This window comes from Taurulus bubalis (assembly GCF_910589615.1).
Source record: "Taurulus bubalis genome assembly, chromosome: 9".
In the NCBI taxonomy this organism is placed as follows: Eukaryota; Metazoa; Chordata; class Actinopteri; order Perciformes; family Cottidae; genus Taurulus; species Taurulus bubalis.
The window spans coordinates 8,487,590-8,507,592 of NC_136597.1; the positions used below are offsets into that span (position 1 = coordinate 8,487,590).

General features: G+C 41.9%; 1 protein-coding gene across 1 annotated transcript; it reads left to right on the forward strand.

Annotated features, from left to right (window-relative positions):
- Positions 1–4,490: 4,490 nt before the first annotated feature.
- Positions 4,491–18,559, forward strand: cracr2aa (calcium release activated channel regulator 2Aa; the record flags this gene model as incomplete). The annotated part of the gene is made up of 17 exons (XM_079224181.1): positions 4,491–4,697; positions 6,202–6,313; positions 6,418–6,607; positions 11,854–12,000; positions 12,132–12,222; positions 12,347–12,442; positions 13,644–13,831; positions 14,160–14,231; positions 14,442–14,487; positions 14,660–14,748; positions 14,852–15,203; positions 15,463–15,595; positions 16,244–16,325; positions 16,644–16,758; positions 17,087–17,188; positions 17,526–17,602; positions 18,472–18,559. The coding sequence occupies 17 exons, from the start codon at positions 4,491–4,493 to the stop codon at positions 18,557–18,559; spliced, it is 2,187 nt and encodes a 728-aa protein (XP_079080307.1).
- Positions 18,560–20,003: the final 1,444 nt, after the last annotated feature.

Here is a 20,003-nt window from a genome sequence, read left to right on the forward strand (position 1 = left end):
GCACATGGCTTTCCATTAAAGGAAAGGGGGCATTATGGGATATTACATATTGATAAAAAGAAGCAATTAACCAGCAATATTTTGTATCGATCATTATAGGACCTCTTACGTTTCAATCATCTATTTTTCACAGTTCATCATGTTTTCCTCATATATTTACATATAGAGAGAACATCGGTTCTCCGAATAGGCAAAGGACATACACTCATAACCACAGACAGGATCCTATCGATGTGATGCAAGAAGAAGAAATTGATGAACTCAACCTCAACCAGCTACACATTCACACACATCTTTAATGCAATAGCATGATCAACAGTGTATCTATAACATAACAATAGTGCCACAATAGACCATTTTTGCAGCAGATATTTGGACTCATCATGTTAGCAAAATCCAACAGGTGTTAATAATAATAATATTAGTGATGCTGGCTCTGTTCTATTCAAGTGTGCCAGTGTACCAGTTTGCATAAAACCATGAGCCTGAAACTGAAGCAGCTAAATGGAATCCAACCACTATGTTTTATTATTTCCAACTTTTCCTTGACATGTCAGATGTCTGCTTTATATTTTTAATGTTAATTGTTACTTTGCTTAATTAAATAATCTAAATACTTCCACCAGTGCTGGACGCAGCCTTTATGGGGAATAAACATGTGTTGCATCTTAAACCGTTTCCTCCTTGTTTTTGTTCGGTATCGCAGGGCTTATAGTTGGATTTTGGCTTCCTGTTCATCCGGTTCAGCTAGATTTATGTTTAGTTTGTAACCTATATTCAGACTACTCCAAGTAACTCTCCTGCATAATGCCTACATGTCAGTGTACAATATTTAGTACTATAAGCTCACCCGGTACAATGCCGAGGATCCCTAATGTGATTTAACTTGGGGAAACATCTGTTTCTTTTTGACTCAACAAGAGCTCTATCCACATGGCAGCATGTGGTTTCCTTATACTGGGACACCTTTATCTCTATACTGGAGGCTTCATGTCGAAATTCGTCCTGTTTACTTCCTCATATGTGACTCACAAAGATACATATCATGGAAGATGTGCAACATGTTCTCCTCCACAGACAGAAATAAATACATCCTGTACATGTCACCTGTGTGTTTAACTGAGAAAAGAATGAAACAATGGCACATACAACGTCACTTCCCTCTCACAAAGAAAGCACGTGCGTTATCAGATTAATAGTGTCCTAATCTCTATAAAAGAAACCAAATGTTCTTTTTTATTTCTAACATGTGAAAAGTTTTCTTCTGACACGAGAAAAGAAAAGAAATACAAAGAACAAAAAAAAAAGAAGAGGCCAGAAGCCTGCGCGACTTCCTGGTTGTCGTTGCTGTGGTTACACCAACGATGACTTCGTTGAAGCCCCGCCCCCTCCGGTTTACGCCGTCCCATTCCTGCAGTCGCACCACTTGACTTGTAAACAGTGAGGGCAACTAAACCGCGGACGAGGCTGATACACACCAAGCCAATGAATTCCTCCGACCTGCGTTTCCCTTTTTCATTCACCGGTACGTAAAGTTAACTTTTGTTCCCTAACATCCGCTCACAACCGGACTTTGGGCCTCTTTGCTGTCAGCTTGACGTGTTGTTCACCGCTGTTTGAAGTTATAAAATGCTCATGAGGTGTTAAAAGTAGGTCCTTCTTAGCGTGTTTTATGTAAAATGTTTATTTACACAGTCTCAGTGAGGCACTGGAAGTTTCACAATAAAAGAAAGTGTCACTCCAGGGGAAGGAAGTGAACGTTGCATCTCGTTACGGTTACACGTGTTATGTGAAACTCTCTGCTGGCATTGTGTTTCCAACAATGAAAGTGTGTGTTTGTTTTATGAGGTTTCTGATGCAACGATTAAGAAGTAACATACTTGACAGGTGTAGGAGGTGTACCCCCCCCCCCCAGTAGCTGCAGATGACGCAGACGTAATTGTTGTTACAAGTGGAAATATCGTGAACTCTCTCCAGGAAGTAGGTGAGACATTTGTTGACTTGAAGGCACTTGCAATTCCTCCAGCATGTCAGACACATATTTGGATAATTCTCAATAGTCTACATAACAAAAAACAACGGAAAAAACATCTCTGCCCAGATTTGTTGTGTTAATTTGTTGTGATAATTGTTGTATTATATGTATAATATATATATATATATATATATATATATATATATATATATATATATATATATATATGTATTATACATATGTATATTATATACAGTATATATTTAATCAATATCACTCAACTTAATCATATCATTAATGTGAATAGGGTCAAGACTGGCAAGAGTGACTTTTTGAAGTCATGCAAATTAAACAAAATAAGTGTCTTTGGCAGAGACCCATTGAAGTCACGACTATAGACCATGTACAGACCTGTTTGTCTCTGACCACTATGCCAGTGTCTGCTTACAATGTGTGTTTATCAGCTACATGTGTCACCTTGGTCTGTTGAACACACTGAATGTCTTTTGCAGGTCCTCTGTAGAAGGCAGTGACGGTTGACAGTCATCTGTCAGCCTGATCGTTCATTTCAACAGACGGACATTTCCATTAATGTTCATGCTTTTTGGATCATTTGTGTTTCATAACACAGAGTTCTAGTTTCTGGTTGGGCTTGTTTTGCTTCGCTGGTAGTAAGTGCTGTAGCTCAGATATAGCTAACAGCTGTTCCATGTCAAACCCTAAAACAGATAAGGCAACTGCATGCAAAGCAGGACGCTCCAGCATTTTAAAGTTAGGTCTTTGGAAAATGACAGATACTTTAGTTTCAGTACAAATATTATTTAATTGATTGTGGTCATGAGACAAAAAAGCTTTTCATTGCTATTTACGTATCCGTATAGAAGCATATGAGTGTTTTATCTTGTCTGACATCCTTCCACATAGGTCCCTAACCACCTGCCTCAACACACTTTTTCAGATGCCACGTTTTAACAAAGGAGCCATAAACCTTTGTATGGCTTGCGGCCAACAGGACAGCGTGTAAAGATTAGACAATATTCTGCATTATCATGAGTCTGAGCACAAAAACACTACATCACTCTTTCCAAACGCCAGTTCATCGAAGTTCCCTTTCTTATTTCCTCTCTCATGCTTGAGCTGTGCCTGCTGCTGCTCATTGTGGCTTGATGAATTTCCTCGTGAGGGCCGGTGCGCTTGCAATATGTTGCTTAATATGTTTGGCTCAAACTTGCAAGCATGCCATATTCATTAACAGCAACAATTATAGAAATGCTGCGACAATTTTCTTTTTTTTTTTGTACACTCATTTTCAGGTACCTCTCTGAAAACCAAATGTTTTTCAAACCATAAATATATTTTTTAAATGGTTATTTTATTTATTGGGGTTCATATAAATGGCAGATGCGGAAAAAATAACATACACTCCAAATGAAATGCTTCAGTGAGCTTCATGAATGAGTTATAAGGTTTGTGTGTGTATTATGTCACTGACATTCTCCTCTGTTGTTCTACCTGCCAATACATGCATGTCAATTATTTTTACCGTCTGTTTGGCTTCTGCCAGTCCCACATGTTTACATTTGCGTGGGTCAACACGCACACGCACACGCACACACACACACACACACACACACACACACACACACACACACACACACACACACACACACACACACACACATAAACACACACACAAACACACACAGTCAGTAATCGACTGAGCCGACTCGTAGTGCACAACAGGCAGTCTTCCAGACCAGTGCACAGAGAACGGTAGTCCCACACGAAAACCCCGCCTCTAACTGAGTTATCAGTCAATATTTCCAGGCAGACAAGACCCTCTTCGTCATACCACAACTTTCTCTTCAGTTTTGGGCTTTACTTGTCAGAGGACATTAGTCTCAGCTCGGGCCATCGTCCCTGAAGTAAAGGAGAAGAAGAGCAGCAGTTGTTTTAGGCGTACAGCTCGCAGTGGGCCATGTTTCACAATGCAAATGGTAATCAGACTGATAATGTGTGTGAGAGATGGCTAAAAGGCAGTTTTTTTATGTGAATGAATAATTAGCAGCATAACTAATTAAAAACTGAATCTTAGGAACAAATGTTGTACTCCAATCTCTCAAGTCTTTTCCTTTTAATGCGGCTGTTATTGAGTTATTTATATGCTGGAAACAAGGCTGATCTGTCTACCTTTTATAGACATACATTTACAAACTTTACATTTTGTTCAGTAACATGTTTTTGTTGCAATACATACATTTGATATATTTCTATTTCTGTCGGGCGAAGAGCTGTACTTATTCAAACTGAAGACTCTCCCTCTGTCGCTCTCCTAGGTTTCATCGACTAATTAAAGAGGCGGTTGCTAAGAGATGACGATCTGTGACATTGGTGAGAGGCTCTGATGTAGAGCAGGCTGAAGCTCGACTTCTCCAGGATCTCTTTCCGTCTGTTATCGGCTCATGTGAAGGACGCAGAGAAAAAACGCTCTGAAAGGAAGAGACTCTCAAACGCCATGGCAGCCTTTCCTTCTCCTTGCGCCGGCACCACCACCACCACCGCGGTGGCCCAGGCGGCACGGCAAAGGCAAGGAGACAGCGGCGAGGCGGACAAACGTGAGAACAGGGATGTGGGACAAAACACTATCATGGAGAAAACCCACCAGTTCTTCCAGATGTGTGACATCGAGAGCAAGGGCTTCATCACCCAACGTGACATGCAGGTGAGTGTGACTGCCGTGACTGAGCTTTAATACATCTCTGTTGCATGAAAGTAACTCAAACTTCAATGACGTAACGTTAGCTTGGATTACATTTAGGGTCTTGTTGGCACAGAAAATAACAATGTTACACTGTTATTTAACACTAATACATTGTCATTTAGGTGTCCCTACAAGTCATTTAAAGTTTGTTACAAAGTATCAACGCTGTTAGGACCATTTATTTTGCATCCGCAGTGGACATATTTTAGAGTGTGAAATGGAGGGATGCTCTGTGCACTCATTAAAGCTGTTAAACAGGACACGGACAGGACACGTGCACCATTTATTCAAAGCAGCATGTAAGAGACCGAGACACAGCGAGCCGCGCGGAAGCTTTGTCCTGCAACTCCTCCACTCACATTGTTGTGCAGATTCACTCATCCCTCTGACACTCAGCCCTGCCACGGCTGATCCTTTGATGAAGCACTTGTAGGCGAAATAGGAGCATAAATACAGAGAGGTGGACGCTTTGATCTGGTGTTTATGATAATGGGTTGGAAATTAGATGGCAAGCAGGACGGTGGTCCAGTCCTCCTTTTGCCTATTTATATGACTGTGTGTACTGTACAGTAAAATCTGAATTTAACAGCGACACTTTTACACTTGTTTTACTCTTCTTTACACCTTGCATATGCCAGACGTTGCAGATGATTTCACATGATGAATGAGTGCTACCGCTTCCAGTTATGTGCACATTTGACAGAGCATTTTTATAGTCACTCGATTTTCACTCGATTTCCGCAGCTTAAATGTACGTCTCACACTGTGACCACCAGCACAGTAGCTTGACAATGCTACCGTTGGCTGACATTAGTGATATGTTCTGCCCTGATAACTTTACAGCAACAGCTGATAATCTGGATCCCTCCCCTGGATGGTATGGGATGCCTCGGTCAACATTTGGCAGCAGTGTAAACACTGCGTAAAACAGGCTGCCTACAGAGGTGTGGCTGTGTTGGCTTTTCTTGTTAATGATCCTCTGGTTACTGTCATGGTCAGAAGGGAGGTTCTCACTCTGTCAAGTGCGTTCGGATTGAATCTTTATTTACAAAGCAGCTGTCTCTCCTTCACCCTCAACTAGTATCTCTACTTAAAATCTTCCGGTAAAAGACTTTGCCAGTCTCACTTGAGCCAACAGTGGTCAATCATTAAAAGACCCTAAGTTTCCAGGTGTCAAGGTGTTTGACTGTATGAGTGTGAATCACTGTGCCGCTGTCCATTAAACATGTCTGAGTTACAATAACAATGAGAAAGAGGCTATTTGGAATATAACTTGCTTTCTGTGTTATTTCGGCTACTTCAGTCTAATTATGACTGCCAACTGTTCTGTTGCTCATGATAGCCGCTGGGCTAATGACTGTCCTTATATGTTTCAAGTAGTAGTTGTTATAGCTACAGTATTGTTAAAGTCCTTGAGGCTTTGTTCTTTCCAATAGCAGCTGTGTTTTGTGTCTTTTTTAAATAGAGGCTCACTGCCGAGCTCCCTCTCAGCGCAGAGGAGTTGGAAAACGTATTTAAAACCCTCGATTCCGACGGCAATGGATACCTAACCCTGGACGAGTTCTCCTCTGGCTTCAGTACGTTTTGAGTCGGCTTCTACTTGAAACAAACACGACTACTTTCACCAGTAGGTGTAGTCTGACGTTTTCCGACTGTGCACTAAAGGTCTTGATTTTTCCAGGTGAGTTCTTATTCGGTCGGAAGATTTCTGTAGCGGAAGGCATGGCAGGGAAGAACGCCTGTAAAAGCCCAGCGGAGGTCCTGTACCAGACCCAGTGGGAGGAGAACATGGCCAGAGGAGATGAGGAGGAAGAGGAGAAACACTTTTGCATGCTTATGGAGAGCCTCGGAGCCAACAGTGTCTTTGAAGAGTGAGTACCTCATGGGCTTGTGTTCTCGTGTTTACAGCGGCGTGTTGTTAGACCCACGTCATATCTGCTTTAAAGTGCACACTTTATTTCAGGGGACTGTAATCAGCTGCGCAAACCAAACAAGACTGGGAAGTTTCCACTCCTAAGCAAAGCTGTTCCTGTGCTCCCTCTCGGAGCAATCTGCGCTCGGCCTCTCTGTATTAGAATGTGACTGCTCGAATAATCAAATCCGTTTCATAGTATCGTGTTTGAAACAGAGACATTTTGTATTTAACATCAGGATTGTGCGACGGCATTCACACTCTAAAAGTCTTCACAATCTTATCTGAGTCGTTAACGTCAAATTTCTCTCCATTGATATTTCATACACTATTTAATAGGCATTAGTAACTCTCGTTGAGGTCTGTGTTTAGACATTGCTTTGTTGGATAATGATCTCATGAAATGCATGAGTAGACTCACCTTCAGCAAACAACTCCAACTCAATAAAAGTAAACAATGGTGGAAGGGGATGCTAGATTTAAACATCCTATTGGCTTCCGCCTCCCACCTGGTTAGCTCCAGTTTACATTTTAGATGCTCGGATCACTTTGTGCAGCAGCTGGGGGTGTGTTGTGTCCCTGATGATGCGGTGTGCTCTCCTGGTTACCCTGGTGGAGTAAATGTCCTGAAGTGAGGGGAAGGCTGCTCCTGAGATGAACTGTGCTGTTTTTAAATCACACGCTGGAGTGCCTTCCTGTCCTGGGCAGTGCAGTTTCCATACCATACTATGATTGAGCTGGTAAGGACGCTCTCCACCATACATCTATAGACGTTGCTGCGAATTTTGGGTGGCATGCTGGGCCTTTTTAATGTTCTGCAGTGCGTTATGCGACCAGGTGAGGTCCTCGCTGATGTAAGTTCCGAGGAACTTAAAGGTTTTCACCCTTCCACCTCTGTCCCAGTGGGGTGTGCTGCACCCTCTTCCTCCTTGGGTCATGATCATCTCCTTGGTCTTGTCTGCGTTCAAGGAGAGATTATTATCCTGACATCAGGCCACAAGTTCCGCCACCATTTCATCATTCCAATGACCGTCGTATCATAATAATAATGAAATTGAATAGCCTACTGAATATAAAATTCAGCTTATGAACTTACACTTATATTGTATTAAATAAATATTTCTAAAGGATTTTTTAATCGATGCTTATTTGAAATATATATATTGTTAATCTTCACATACCCTCGCCATTTTACAGCATAGAAGAACACTGTGACCCACACAATTAGTTTTCTAATCGAACATGGCGAAACGTAAGTACGACAACGACTACATAAGATATGTGTTTTCTTACATTGAGGACAAAAGAGGGCAAAAACCTCAATGTGTTTAATGCAGCGAGGTTCTGGCACAAGAAAGCATGAAGCCGTCAAAACTGAAGCGGCATTTGGAAACTCTTCTCTCAAAGATAGACCTGTGTGTCTATGCAGGGGAGGGGGAACAACATTTTTGATCAGCATGACAAATTCAATGCTTTCAAAAAGAAGATCTCCGTGGGTGCAAGTCATGTTTCCAAAAGACGACTCGACATGTTCCCCAATGCCTGTCATGAGGGACAGCAGCTGGACACGGCAGAAAAGAATGTAATGGAGAAAACAATCACGACGCATCTGAATAAACTTCTGGAGCGCTTTAATGACTACTTTCCCGAGAAACAGAGGGATGACGACTGGATACGTGACCCGTTTGAAATCGACATAGAAAGCGTCATGTTGCCATGCATCAAAGAGTCAGCTGGTGGAGCTGTCATGTGACTCTGGTTCAGCTGAAGACTAAACACAGGAATAGACTGGACATTGAGCATGACCTCAGAGTGGCCTTGCCAACTATAACTCCAGACTTTGAGACTCTTGTTGGGAGCAAAAAACATCCCCAGTTCTCCCATTAGAAATTCCTCCAAACTCAGGTCTTTGTCAGTTACACCTCAGGTTGAATTGCGTGCTGCTTTAATTTTCTGTAAAGCACAATGCTTTTCAGTATTTACCTACTGATGAGGTAATCACAAGAAAAGTTAATTTTGGATATATGAATCCTTTTGAAGTTTGTGGAAAAGCTGCTCCTGAAGACACTGACTTTTTCCATAGTGAAGTGTTTGTCATAGATTCAGTGAGTGTGTATTCTCAGTTAAAGTTAGGTCATTTGAGTCTCTTTGAAACTACTTTTTAGTAGTTGGACTTTTTTATGTCATGTTTGAGCAGTAAAGCACTGTTGAATCGGTTTAAAAAAGGCTGAAGATTCTGAATTGTTATGTATGTTGTAATACCTCGTGTCCTGAAGATACCCTTTTTTTAAATTAAAATGCAGCTAATTGAGTGTAAAAGGGAATAGTTCCCTCTCTAGCATCGCCACCAGCTGGTCGTTTTGGTTCATCATTGATGGTTTTTTTCTTCTGTTGGCATACATATCCTGTACTATCTCAGGTTCAAACTGCACCATCTTTTCATTAAATAAATGCAGGTACTTTTAACTTTTACTGTTGCCTTTGAAGGTCTAATTAGGTCTGTAAGTATTTCTGTATGTAACATGTAAAATATCTTCTACGATATATTCTCTATGTGATATCCTTTTAGTTTAACCTTTGCAGGGCTCTCAAGTTTTTAAGACAGGTAAGAGTGACATATCCTCCTCCTCCCCTCCCCCCGTGCCGTATGCCCACATACAGCCCCCCTCGCCCCCATATTATTATTAGCTTTATTTTCATTGGTTGCTGGATAACATTTCACCCAGATACAACAGATACGTTTTTCTGATTGGCTATTCGTGTAGCCCATTTCTTTTTTTTGATTGGCTGATGAGTCCAGGGGATTCGGGGGAGACGTGCTTGATTCCTCCATGGTGAGGGCAGCGCGACCAGGTCATGTTTGTGCGCTGCGGCACATTAAATAGCCTAGAGTTTTTTTTCAGCGTGAGAAATACGATGTGTGGCGGGAGGGCGTGACTTAAGACCGAAATGCGTGACACTTGAGAGCCCTGACTTTTGTGTTGTAGCAATAGATGCTAATCGCGATTAGCATTTCTCCATTGACATCACTGTTAAAATTAGCTTAGCTCATTTTGGTCAGTTTGTTTGGTTATTTCATGTTATGTTTCCACAGTTTTACAAAGCTTCTCTTCCAGAGAATTGCGGCCTTAGAAGAGCAAATGGCAACCAAGGAGCTCTGTTGGGAGAAGGAGAAAATACTGAAAGCTCTCTAGACCGAGAGAGCCAATAGAAAGAAAGCAGAGGCTGACAAGAAAGCCATGAATAAAGAGCCGCTGAAAGTGATCATCATTCTTAGACATGGTCCCAGCCCTGCTGAAGAGGTGCAGGACCAGCAAAACCTGCAAACTCCCAGCACATGACTGCAGGACCTGAGAAAAGCCCTCCTGGAGGTCCAAAAACAAGTCAAGGAGCTGGCGTCCGATAATGCTGCCTCGAAGGAGCAGATGACCATCAAAGAGCTCAGATGGGAGGAGGACAACACTAAAATAATGGCAGCTCTCAAGTCAGAGAGAGCCATTAGAAAACAGGCACAGGCGGACAAGACCGTCAATGAGAAGGAGTGGTAGGATGAGAACAAATCTCTGAACCAACGTCTGCTCGAAAAGCAGAGCAAGATCGTCGTCATCAAAAGCCAATGGAGTGCACTGTTCCACTGGGCTGACAAGTGCAGGGAAGGGAAGAGAAGAGAAGAGCAAGAGGTTCAAAGAGATTAATATGACCTTGAACAGAAGGGTGAACCAGGTCATCCTGGAACAGAATATTCTGATCTTGAAACAACGAGTGAATAGAAGGCTCTTGAAGCAAAGAACTTGGAGACCGAGGCCAAGCTGAAAGGGGAAGAGAGTGAAATTATCCAGAGCGAGGCAGAGTGCAAAATAAACGGTTCTGGAAGAAAAGATGACAGGTCACCTTGCCGCAAAGGACGACAACGTCCGCCACATGGAGGAACAGATCAAGCTCCTCACACATCAAAATGTTGACCTTCAGGTATCTAATCTGAACCTTCAGGAGCTCTACCAAAAAAACTGACAAGGAGAAGGCTCAGATGAAGAAGGAGGCAAATAAAGCAACTAAGGAGGTGGAAAAGAGGCTGACAAAAGAGAAGAAGGAAAAGAAAGAAAAGGAGTTACTGAAAACACATGAAAAGTAAAAGGGCAGAAAAGTGGAAGAAAGACAACAAGGAACTAAAAAGACAAGCAAAAGAAAGGAAGTTGAACGAGTGCGGCGAGTGAGTAGAAGAGAGAGAACTAATAGTATTTCTCTTCCCCTCTCCCACCCTCCTTCCTACCTTATCCTCTGACCCTCCACCCTCCCAGACACCCTCCTCCTCCAATCTGCCATATATCCACTCTTCCACTCCCTCACCTGTACCCCTCACTCTCAACCCAGAGGCTGCGATAGAACAGTGAAAGAATAATGACGGACGTGACGTCCTGACTTTTCCTCACCTTTACCTTCTCCCTGTAAGATTGTGACAAGCGGGGTAGGATGGAGAAGGTTCAAGATTCAAGATATTTGTATTGTCATATGCACAGGTAACAGACAGTTACTCCGTACAATGAAAAGCTTCTTTTGCAAGGTCCTCCTTACACACAGAATTACAATAAACTTAATGTAAAAAAAAAAAATAGAATTAAGAATACAAAAAAACATTGCTATAAATGCTAATAAGAAAATATATAAAATAAGGCACAACAGTATTGCACAATCAGTTTCACTGAGTGTATAAAGTGCACTATGCATTGCTACAAATATCAAGTATTGGTACTTGTGACATGAGGTCACAGCAGCAGCCGTTCACAGTTCAGTGATTTTTATGTTGACAAGACATTCAGGATAAGTACTAACTGTGGAAAAGTCTTTCAGGAATTTGTGTGACTTTCCCTCACCGTACTGTACAGTATGCAGCAGACAATAGTTATGACAAAAGTATCAGATTATAATTGTTTTGCTACAATAATAAACAGATCTTTCAAGACAAAGAACAGCATGTTCTTTTTGAAACCACGATGATCTGCTGTACTTGAGCGGCTGCCTCTATGTACGGTTATGTGTCGGACTGTTGCTGTGCTTGGATTTCAACACGTGTCCTTGAATATTTCAGTTTGTCTTGAAAATAAAAGAAAGAATTGCAACTCTTGTGAAAGACAGCAAAAGTCATAAAAAAAAATTGACTTCAATGCCACTCTTGGTTATTCCTGTTTCTTAATTCTGTCCCCTCAGTCGCGCTGAAGTGCGCAGCTTGTGGGCCCAGCTGAGCCGAGATGAACCCCACCTTTTATCCAATTTTGAGGACTTCCTGGCCAGAGTGACATCCCAGATCATCGAGGCCAACAAGGAGAAGAGGGAGATGGAGAGCGCTCTTCAGAGGTCAGGGAGACATGTAACTGGGGTCATTCAAAGCTAATGTTTGAGCTCAAGTGTGTCGATCTAGGCAGTTGCATTTTGTGTGAGGTGCTCACTGTACGGCACGTTATCGCATCTGAATTGTATCCATACAGGAAAGCAGCAACACACGATCATGAGATCCAGCGCCTTTATGAGGAAATGGAGCAGCAAATAAAAAGTGAAAAAGACAGGATTGTGCTGCAGGTACAAACCCACCTACAAATATATAATATAATATAAAACATATATCAAACACTGTACATCTGCGTCTTCTTCATCACACTTGCACTCTGTCCTCCCGCCTCCCTCTTTTATCCCTGCACTTAAGGACTATGAGCGCTTTCTGTCTCGCAGTAAGGACCTGGAGCTGCAGCTGTCTGGTAAGGAGAAGGAGCTGGAACAGCTCTTTCACAAACAGAAAAGGGTGAGTAAGCGATTTCTCAGAAAGTGCACAGTGGTATTCATTCCCATGAGATGCACTTTACATGCACACTTCCTCACTTCAGTTATCCCAGAGGGAAATTCAGCTGTCAGAGCTGCAACACACATGAAACGCATTGAACAAGACGACCGATAGCAGAATGCTGTAAATGAGCTAATAAAGCGATTTAGTGCCACTGAGCCATAAACGCACCTATTAAACTATCATTGTAAAACAAAGTGATAGGTCTCTGAGCCCAGTAACCTACACATACATTGTTTCATGTTCAAACACTAAAACAAGAGACATGGGCCCAATCCCAATCTCCACCCTTAAGGACTCACGGACTTTGAGGCGCGCTCCTGCTACGTCCTTGAGGGTTTAGGGGTGTCCCACTGTCACATCGTCGAGTGCTTGAGGGCTCTCTGGCAGACATTTTGAGCCCTTTATGATCCCTTTTCAGCATTAGATGCCGACTTTGCCTAAGGGAATTACCCACAGTTCATAGCAATGTGACATTAAACACGCAGTTCCCAATGGAAGGTAAACAAAGAGGCACGTGGGCGTTTTGCTCGTTAAAATAACTTTTACATTACAACATTAGGGATTAAAGATGGAACATAAAAACACATGAAATCAGGGGAATGCAATTATACAATATTTATTTACATGCATAAAATATTTTGTTTTGAAAAAACCGAGTAAATGGATCATTTAAAATTACTTCTCATCTCGTGAGGAAGACTTTCAAATCATGAATAAAAAGTACACAATATTTTACACAATATTTTTTTATGTAGTCACGTCATATGTTGCAGCAAAGTGCTGTCACATTCATATTTACACGAGTTCAAGCCCTCATAGCCTCTCACACTCAGCCACTTAGCAGGTGACGTCAGTAAGTCCTTGAGGGTTCAGGGTTTGAGGGTTTAGGGGGGAGATTGGGATTGGGCCATGCTTTTATAGAGCAGCGCACAATGGTTGGAGCAGTAAGTGTGAGTGTGCACCACTAGGGGTCGCTAAGGTCAGAAATGGTTTATCTTCCTACACAGACTTTAGGGACATGTGATTCAATAGTATTACATTAAAGGTCAGCACTGCTAAGAAATGGCCGCGGTCCGTGTGTGGAGCGCTTTGACACACAGTCCATCTAAAACCAAAGTGTTTTACTTGTTTCTGTTTTTGCCCACCGGTCTGTCACCAGTTTGAGCTTCAGTGCCAGGACCTGCACAGTGAACAACATGTGACCAAGGTGGAGAACGTGAAGCTGAAGCACAAGAATGACGAGTTGGCACGCGAGCTGGACCACACCAGCCAAGAGCTGATCTTTGCTCAGGAGCAGCTGAATCTGCTGCAGGAGCAGTCCACGCGGCTTCATGAGGAGAAGGAGATGTGAGTCGCAACCATTCTTTCTTACTTAATTATACCTCCTGCACTGATTAAGTTGGCCTCTCAAATTCGTATTGCTTGCTAATTGGTCAGGATGCAATCACATGTTTTTGCTACAAACCAAAGTGATAAATCATTTATACACGATTGATAAGGATCATGTACATGATGTATGTTTTAAATGCTGTGATGCTGTATCTTGATGAGAATACTCATGCTCTCTACGCTCTGTTTCATATTTCCTCACTAGTTTTAAATAAGGTGTTCCTTGTGCATACTGTGGCTGGTTGTAGGGTGTTTGTAATAAAGCATGCATTGTTGTTCAACACAGTGAAATATACAGACTGACTGAGGGACTGCAGCGAGAGCGAGCCGGCCTCGTCAAACAACTGGAGCTTTTGAGGTTTGGATCTAGATGTGCAGCTTTACTGGCCCCACTTAAGACAAAACAAAACGCAAGACAGAGACATGACATGGATATTTATCGTGTGATTAGAAATCAGCCTTCCACTGGTAGCCAGCGATTGATAATACCGACAATTGTGTATAAGTCAAATTTAATGAAAAGGTTTTCCCTCTCTCTTTAATATCTTTATTTCTTTGTTCTATCTAGGGAAATGAACAAACATTTACGGGATGAAAAAGACATATGCTTCCAGGTATGTGACGTTTATTATAGTGGAATAATACACTGTATTACTTAAATTCTGCTGCCCTCTTTTTAAAGGTTATAGGAATTGAAAAAAGTGTTATCAAGAGCCCAGCATTTTTGATTGAACCTCGAATCTCATGCTGTAAATAAAGTAAAAAGGTATTGTTTTATTTCTGCAGAATCCAACGAATTATACAAAAACACCAAGTTTGAAGCAGAGGCCTTCAATCAATGTTGTAAAACACACAAAAGCAAATATCTTCAAAAGGTAAAGCATCACACATCTTCTGCTGTCATCATCAAGTGGCTAGGCCCTGAGATGCTTCTATCAGCACTGTAGTGTGTGCTATAATGTCACTTTCTATCTGCAGTGAGGATGAGGAGGAGCTCACCAGCAGCTCTGTGAGGCACAGCCTAACCAACGGGTCCTGCCAGTCCTCTTGCACAGCAAACAAAAGGGGGCACCTCCAGAGGATCATCTCCATTGAGGAGGACCACCTCCCACACTTGCTCCACACTGACTGTGAGCCGCCAACCGCACTTCAGGAGTGCAGCGAAGAAGATGCAGCCTCAGACAATGAGGAGCATATAAACTTGGTGATGAGCAATATTTACCTTTGTGCGTCTTCCGCACAGCAGCAAAAGTCGCAGGACGACGTGAAGAAAAGTGAAACCCCCTCATCTCCGAGGGGTCAGCCGGTTGGCAAGGAGACAAGCCTAAATGTAAGCAAGAATGAAATTACTGTTAAGTGTTCACACAATTTATTTTAATGGAAAAAGGCTTGCTTATACCAAGATAGGTAGTAGATATGGACGGGAGATGTGTTACATTTCTCAGCAACATCATTATGTACAGTACGGTCCTGTCGTAGCCTTCCTCACACAATTAACTAATTAATGAACTAATTGATTAACTAATTGATTAAAGCGAGATCCCATCACCTCTGTTCAGTCTCTGCTGCCATGCGTTCTGTTTCTTCAGGAGGAAGGCGGTCCCTCTCCGCCCGACCGCCTCTTCAAGGTCGTCCTGGTGGGGAACTCTAGCGTTGGAAAGACGTCCCTCCTTCGGCGATTTTGCGACGGCTGCTTCCACCCTGGCACTTCCGCCACTGTGGGTACGTATAGTGGTCGTTCTTGTGAGCAAATGCAACAGAGCACCCAGTCCCGTGGACTTCAGGCTCTGTATGTGATTGCTCACAAAACACTTGGATTTGGCACGGGAGACATTTTGATGGTTCTCAGTTAGACTGAATTCAGCAGTGAAAGGACAGGCTATATACAGCCGTGTGCTGTGGCTAATCATTGTGCTTAACATTCTTCAAAAACCTTATCAGTGTAAGATAGTAGGTTTGGTTTCGCTTTTGAAGAATATCTTTAAACCTAATTCGTTAAAGCTGTTGGCAGATTTCATTTTGATTTCAAAAGTGCTTTAAGGCTTTAGTCAAGCTGCTGATGTTAAGCATTTGAAACCCCTTTTTTTAAGTTTGGAAGTAACACCTTACATTCACTGTTTTTCTCATATAAAAATGTTAGTTCTTTAGGTCCATTGACCCAAACACTTTTTTTACAGCATGAACAATAATCATGTTTAAATTGTCTCACTTAAAAAAGGTCAACACTCACATGCATTCAGGTCAATGTTAATATGTGCGTATCGGTACGTATGTGTACAATCATGTGTCTATTGTTGTTGGAACAATATACAGTAAACAATATTAAAACGGAATGTGCTGACTGAATAACGTTCTTGTCTGTGTGTGCAGGTATAGATTACAGCGTGAAGACAATAGCTGTGGACAACAGCCAGGTGGCGCTGCAGCTGTGGGACACGGCAGGACAGGAGAGGTAGAGACATGCACACTTTTGAAAAGAGTCTTTTTTGTACTGCAACATGACTTCAGCTTCATCTGTGGGACTTTAAGAAGGTCACTGTGAGCCACGACCTTCTTTCGAAAGAGTGCACTTGAATTCTTAGAAGTTCCATTGAATCAAATAGTTTCAGTTCCATTGAAATCAAAAAGTAATAGAAAGATTAAGAAATATGTGTTTTAAACGTAATGCATCTCGTTTGAAAACATTGTTCCTGTATTTTCACAAGTTGTAGAAAAGCAGCCGAAGCCGAGAGAGAGTTTTCATGGAGTTTTTAACTCCCCCCTCCTGCAGGTATCGGAGCATCACCAAACAATTCTTTCGCAAGGCTGATGGTGTGGTTGTGATGTATGACATCACAACTGTGCAGAGCTTCACAGCTGTCAGACAGTGGCTGACAAGTGTAAAGGTAAGACGCTAACAGTCACCTTGTGCTTCACAGAAATACCACGAGCAGAACAAATGTTTGGTTTTACTTTGTGCTTCTTTGCAGTTATTTTTCTCTTCGACTCCCTTTCTGCAGGTTGAAAGGAATCAGAGTGGGTGTGCTGAAAATGTATTTTACAGCGTTGTAGAAGATATAGGGCAAATGAAAGTCGGTTGCTGAATTTGTTTTCCAGCGGTGCTTCCATACTGGTTTCCCGCTGGGGAGCCAGTAGCAACGGGGAAGCTGGTGGCCGAGTCTTTTAACTTTAACTCTTTGAAGATCTGTATTCTTTGGTTTTCTCCTTACACAGGAGTGCGCGGGCGAGGACATCCCCACCCTGCTCCTGGGGAACAAAACGGACAAAGAGGCTGAGAGACAAGTTCAGAAAGGAGTGGGGGAAAGACTAGCCAAGGTCTGTTTGTGTCTTGTTTACTAAGCGCAAAGTTCTAGCAGAAAAAAACAGTCCAGCCAGTGGTGCATTTTTTTTTTTTAGCTATGATAAATGAAAGAAATATGTTTATATACAGAATAGAGGGAGTTTCATGAGGAAGGGACCTCATCTCATCCTCATTTTTTTTTGTAGTCTTCTAGTCTTTGGTGTCTCTTAGTTTCTATGGTGACCGAAAGGATGAGGTAGTATTGTTTCATAAGATTTTTCTTTCTTTGTGCTTTTGCAACTATTCGTTCAGATTTGACTTTGACCCTGATCAAATGTGCAAGAAGTTGAAACATGTCCACCCCTTTCCCAGGACTGCCAACTGACCTTCTATGAGTGCAGCGCATGCTCCGGACACAATGTGATGGAGTCCATGGTTCATTTAGCCAGGTGAGCAAAAGTAATGGCTTTTGTGTGTGGCTCTTCAGTGTAACATGCTTCTTGTTCTCTGTTTCTAACTCACACACGCATAACCAACACCGCTTGCCAGCATAATTGGGCTCCCCACACCCAACCTCGTAAAGCTGAACAATAAGGCCATTGCATGCAATTGCAACCACAACAGAACATGACATCACAGACCCACCCAGCCACCACCACCTCACACTACTGCCGCCCAAGTGCGGGTACCGATCTCTGAGGCTTACTTTGGGAAAAGCCTTAAACAACAGGCCTCAGTGTGTCCTGTGGGCCGTCATTGTATGTTCTTACTTTGTGCTATTGACAATAAACAATGCATTTTAAAGTAAAGTATAGTTGAACAGTTTTCAACGAAATTATTTCTGGGCTGACATAAGGCATAGCATAGAAACACAGATACAAATGTTTTATTTTTTTCCGTTTTTATGGGCACAAAGGACTTTTTCTCATCAACTGGCTCCGGATGTTTTCATGGGAGTGAAGCGCTCAGTCAAATATTCATGTCAATGTTGTTCTTCAAATCAATTAGAGATGCACAGCAATGTGCTTCATTTAATCTGTTCTAACTGCTTGACCTCATGGTTCTACTCTCGGGGGTTAATCCCCCGCTGTGACAACACAGCCCATCAGCATTTACTACACACCAACATGGCAAATAGGCAGTGAGTGTTCCTAATCCCCATGAGCCTATGCAGACCTGACACAGACGGAGCAGAACGGAAGCGTGTGCAGGTCGGAGGCTGTCGCAGTAACAGCAGCTAAACATGCGTACGTTTTCAGAGCGAATGTGAGTCCTGCCAGAACTGACTCTTTCGCTTACGCCTCATTGTGTCCCTCAGAATTCTGAAAGAGCAAGAGGACCGGGAGAAGGAGAAGACGGTCCAGCTGGTCGGCGGCCCGTCAGAGAAGAAGAGATCCTGCTGCTGACAGTAAAACAGCTGGCACACACACACACACACACACACACACACACACACACACACAGTAGCACTACCCTTTACTAAGACCACATGAGGACACGTTATTCTAAACGTCAGCACAACTGTTTTCACGCAGTCTTCCACTTGGTGGCACTCTGGGTAAACCCAACACCACGGGCTCCATTATGTTGTCATGCGTCCCAGATGTTCATGCACTATTGTAAACACTCTATGTTTACCCAAGTTGTTTGCTTTAAACTGCATTTGTAGGAAGATATAGTATATATAATAAGAAGTAGAATAATGTAAGAAAGGTTCAAGGGAAAGAAATATATATATAAACAGCTGAACAAATGTAAGTGAAACTGAGCCCATTTTGAGTCAAACTAAGACTTTTTATTGTATTGAATGTACAATGTATAGTCTCTCAAGTATTTATTTAGCTTCCGGAGGCCCTTTATCTGTCACATTTAGGCTTTTTACTCTATTTTTAAGTATTCAGTCAGTGTTATGTGTATTTTTTTTTAGCTGTTTTAGCTTCTTCACCTTTTCTACAAATGCATGACATGGACATAAAAATGCAAACAACTGTAAAATGTAAAGCTTTTTGAAACAAGCTTTCACTACACTACCTTGGTGAAGCTTTTGCTGTTTTTTTTCCGACCGTGTCAGAGAGGTGTTGATTTTACTATTAGGGCGAAGATTAGTAGTCGTGTTATCATTGCAGGTTTTGGCACGGGTGTTCAAGTTCCTTCAGCTGGTGGACAAAGTACAAAACAACTACTACCGTGCGTCACAGTACCAAAGTAATGTGCTTCTGTGTTTTGTCTCATGAATTCACATAAACATGGTGTTTTTGAATAAAGAAAAACTGAAAATGATTAGCTTCAAATGTAGCATTTGTTGCAGAGCTTTCATGTTAGTATCTCATTTTGTGGCCGTTTGTGTTATTTTGTCCACTGTATATTTCCATTGATCTGTAATTCTGTAGTTTTTTTGGTTGTAATAGTGCTGAGGTTGGCTCAGTTCTGTGTTGAGAAAATAACAAACCCCGTTATTTTTGCCCCAATTGACCAAATGATGTTTATCACCTTCATCTGCCTCTGTGCCAAGTATTGTATGTAAATGGTGTCACTATTACTTATGTAATCTGTATGTTACAGCAAGGTAAATGGAAGGTTTTTGGTCAAAAGTTTGGATTTCACCATTTGATATTGCACTAATGTCACTAACAGTGCTCCACTACTGCCAGTGTCTCACACATCACTTTAATGTATATAAAACACATGTAAATACACACAAAATAATAAATAATTCTTAACGTCAATGTCTCGTGTGTAAATGATTCTTCTTCCTGGTACATTGAAATTTAAATGAGTTATACAGCACCACACAGTGGACGTGTTTGGACATTGCTGTTTATTAAATTTTTTAAGTTGACATAACGGTAT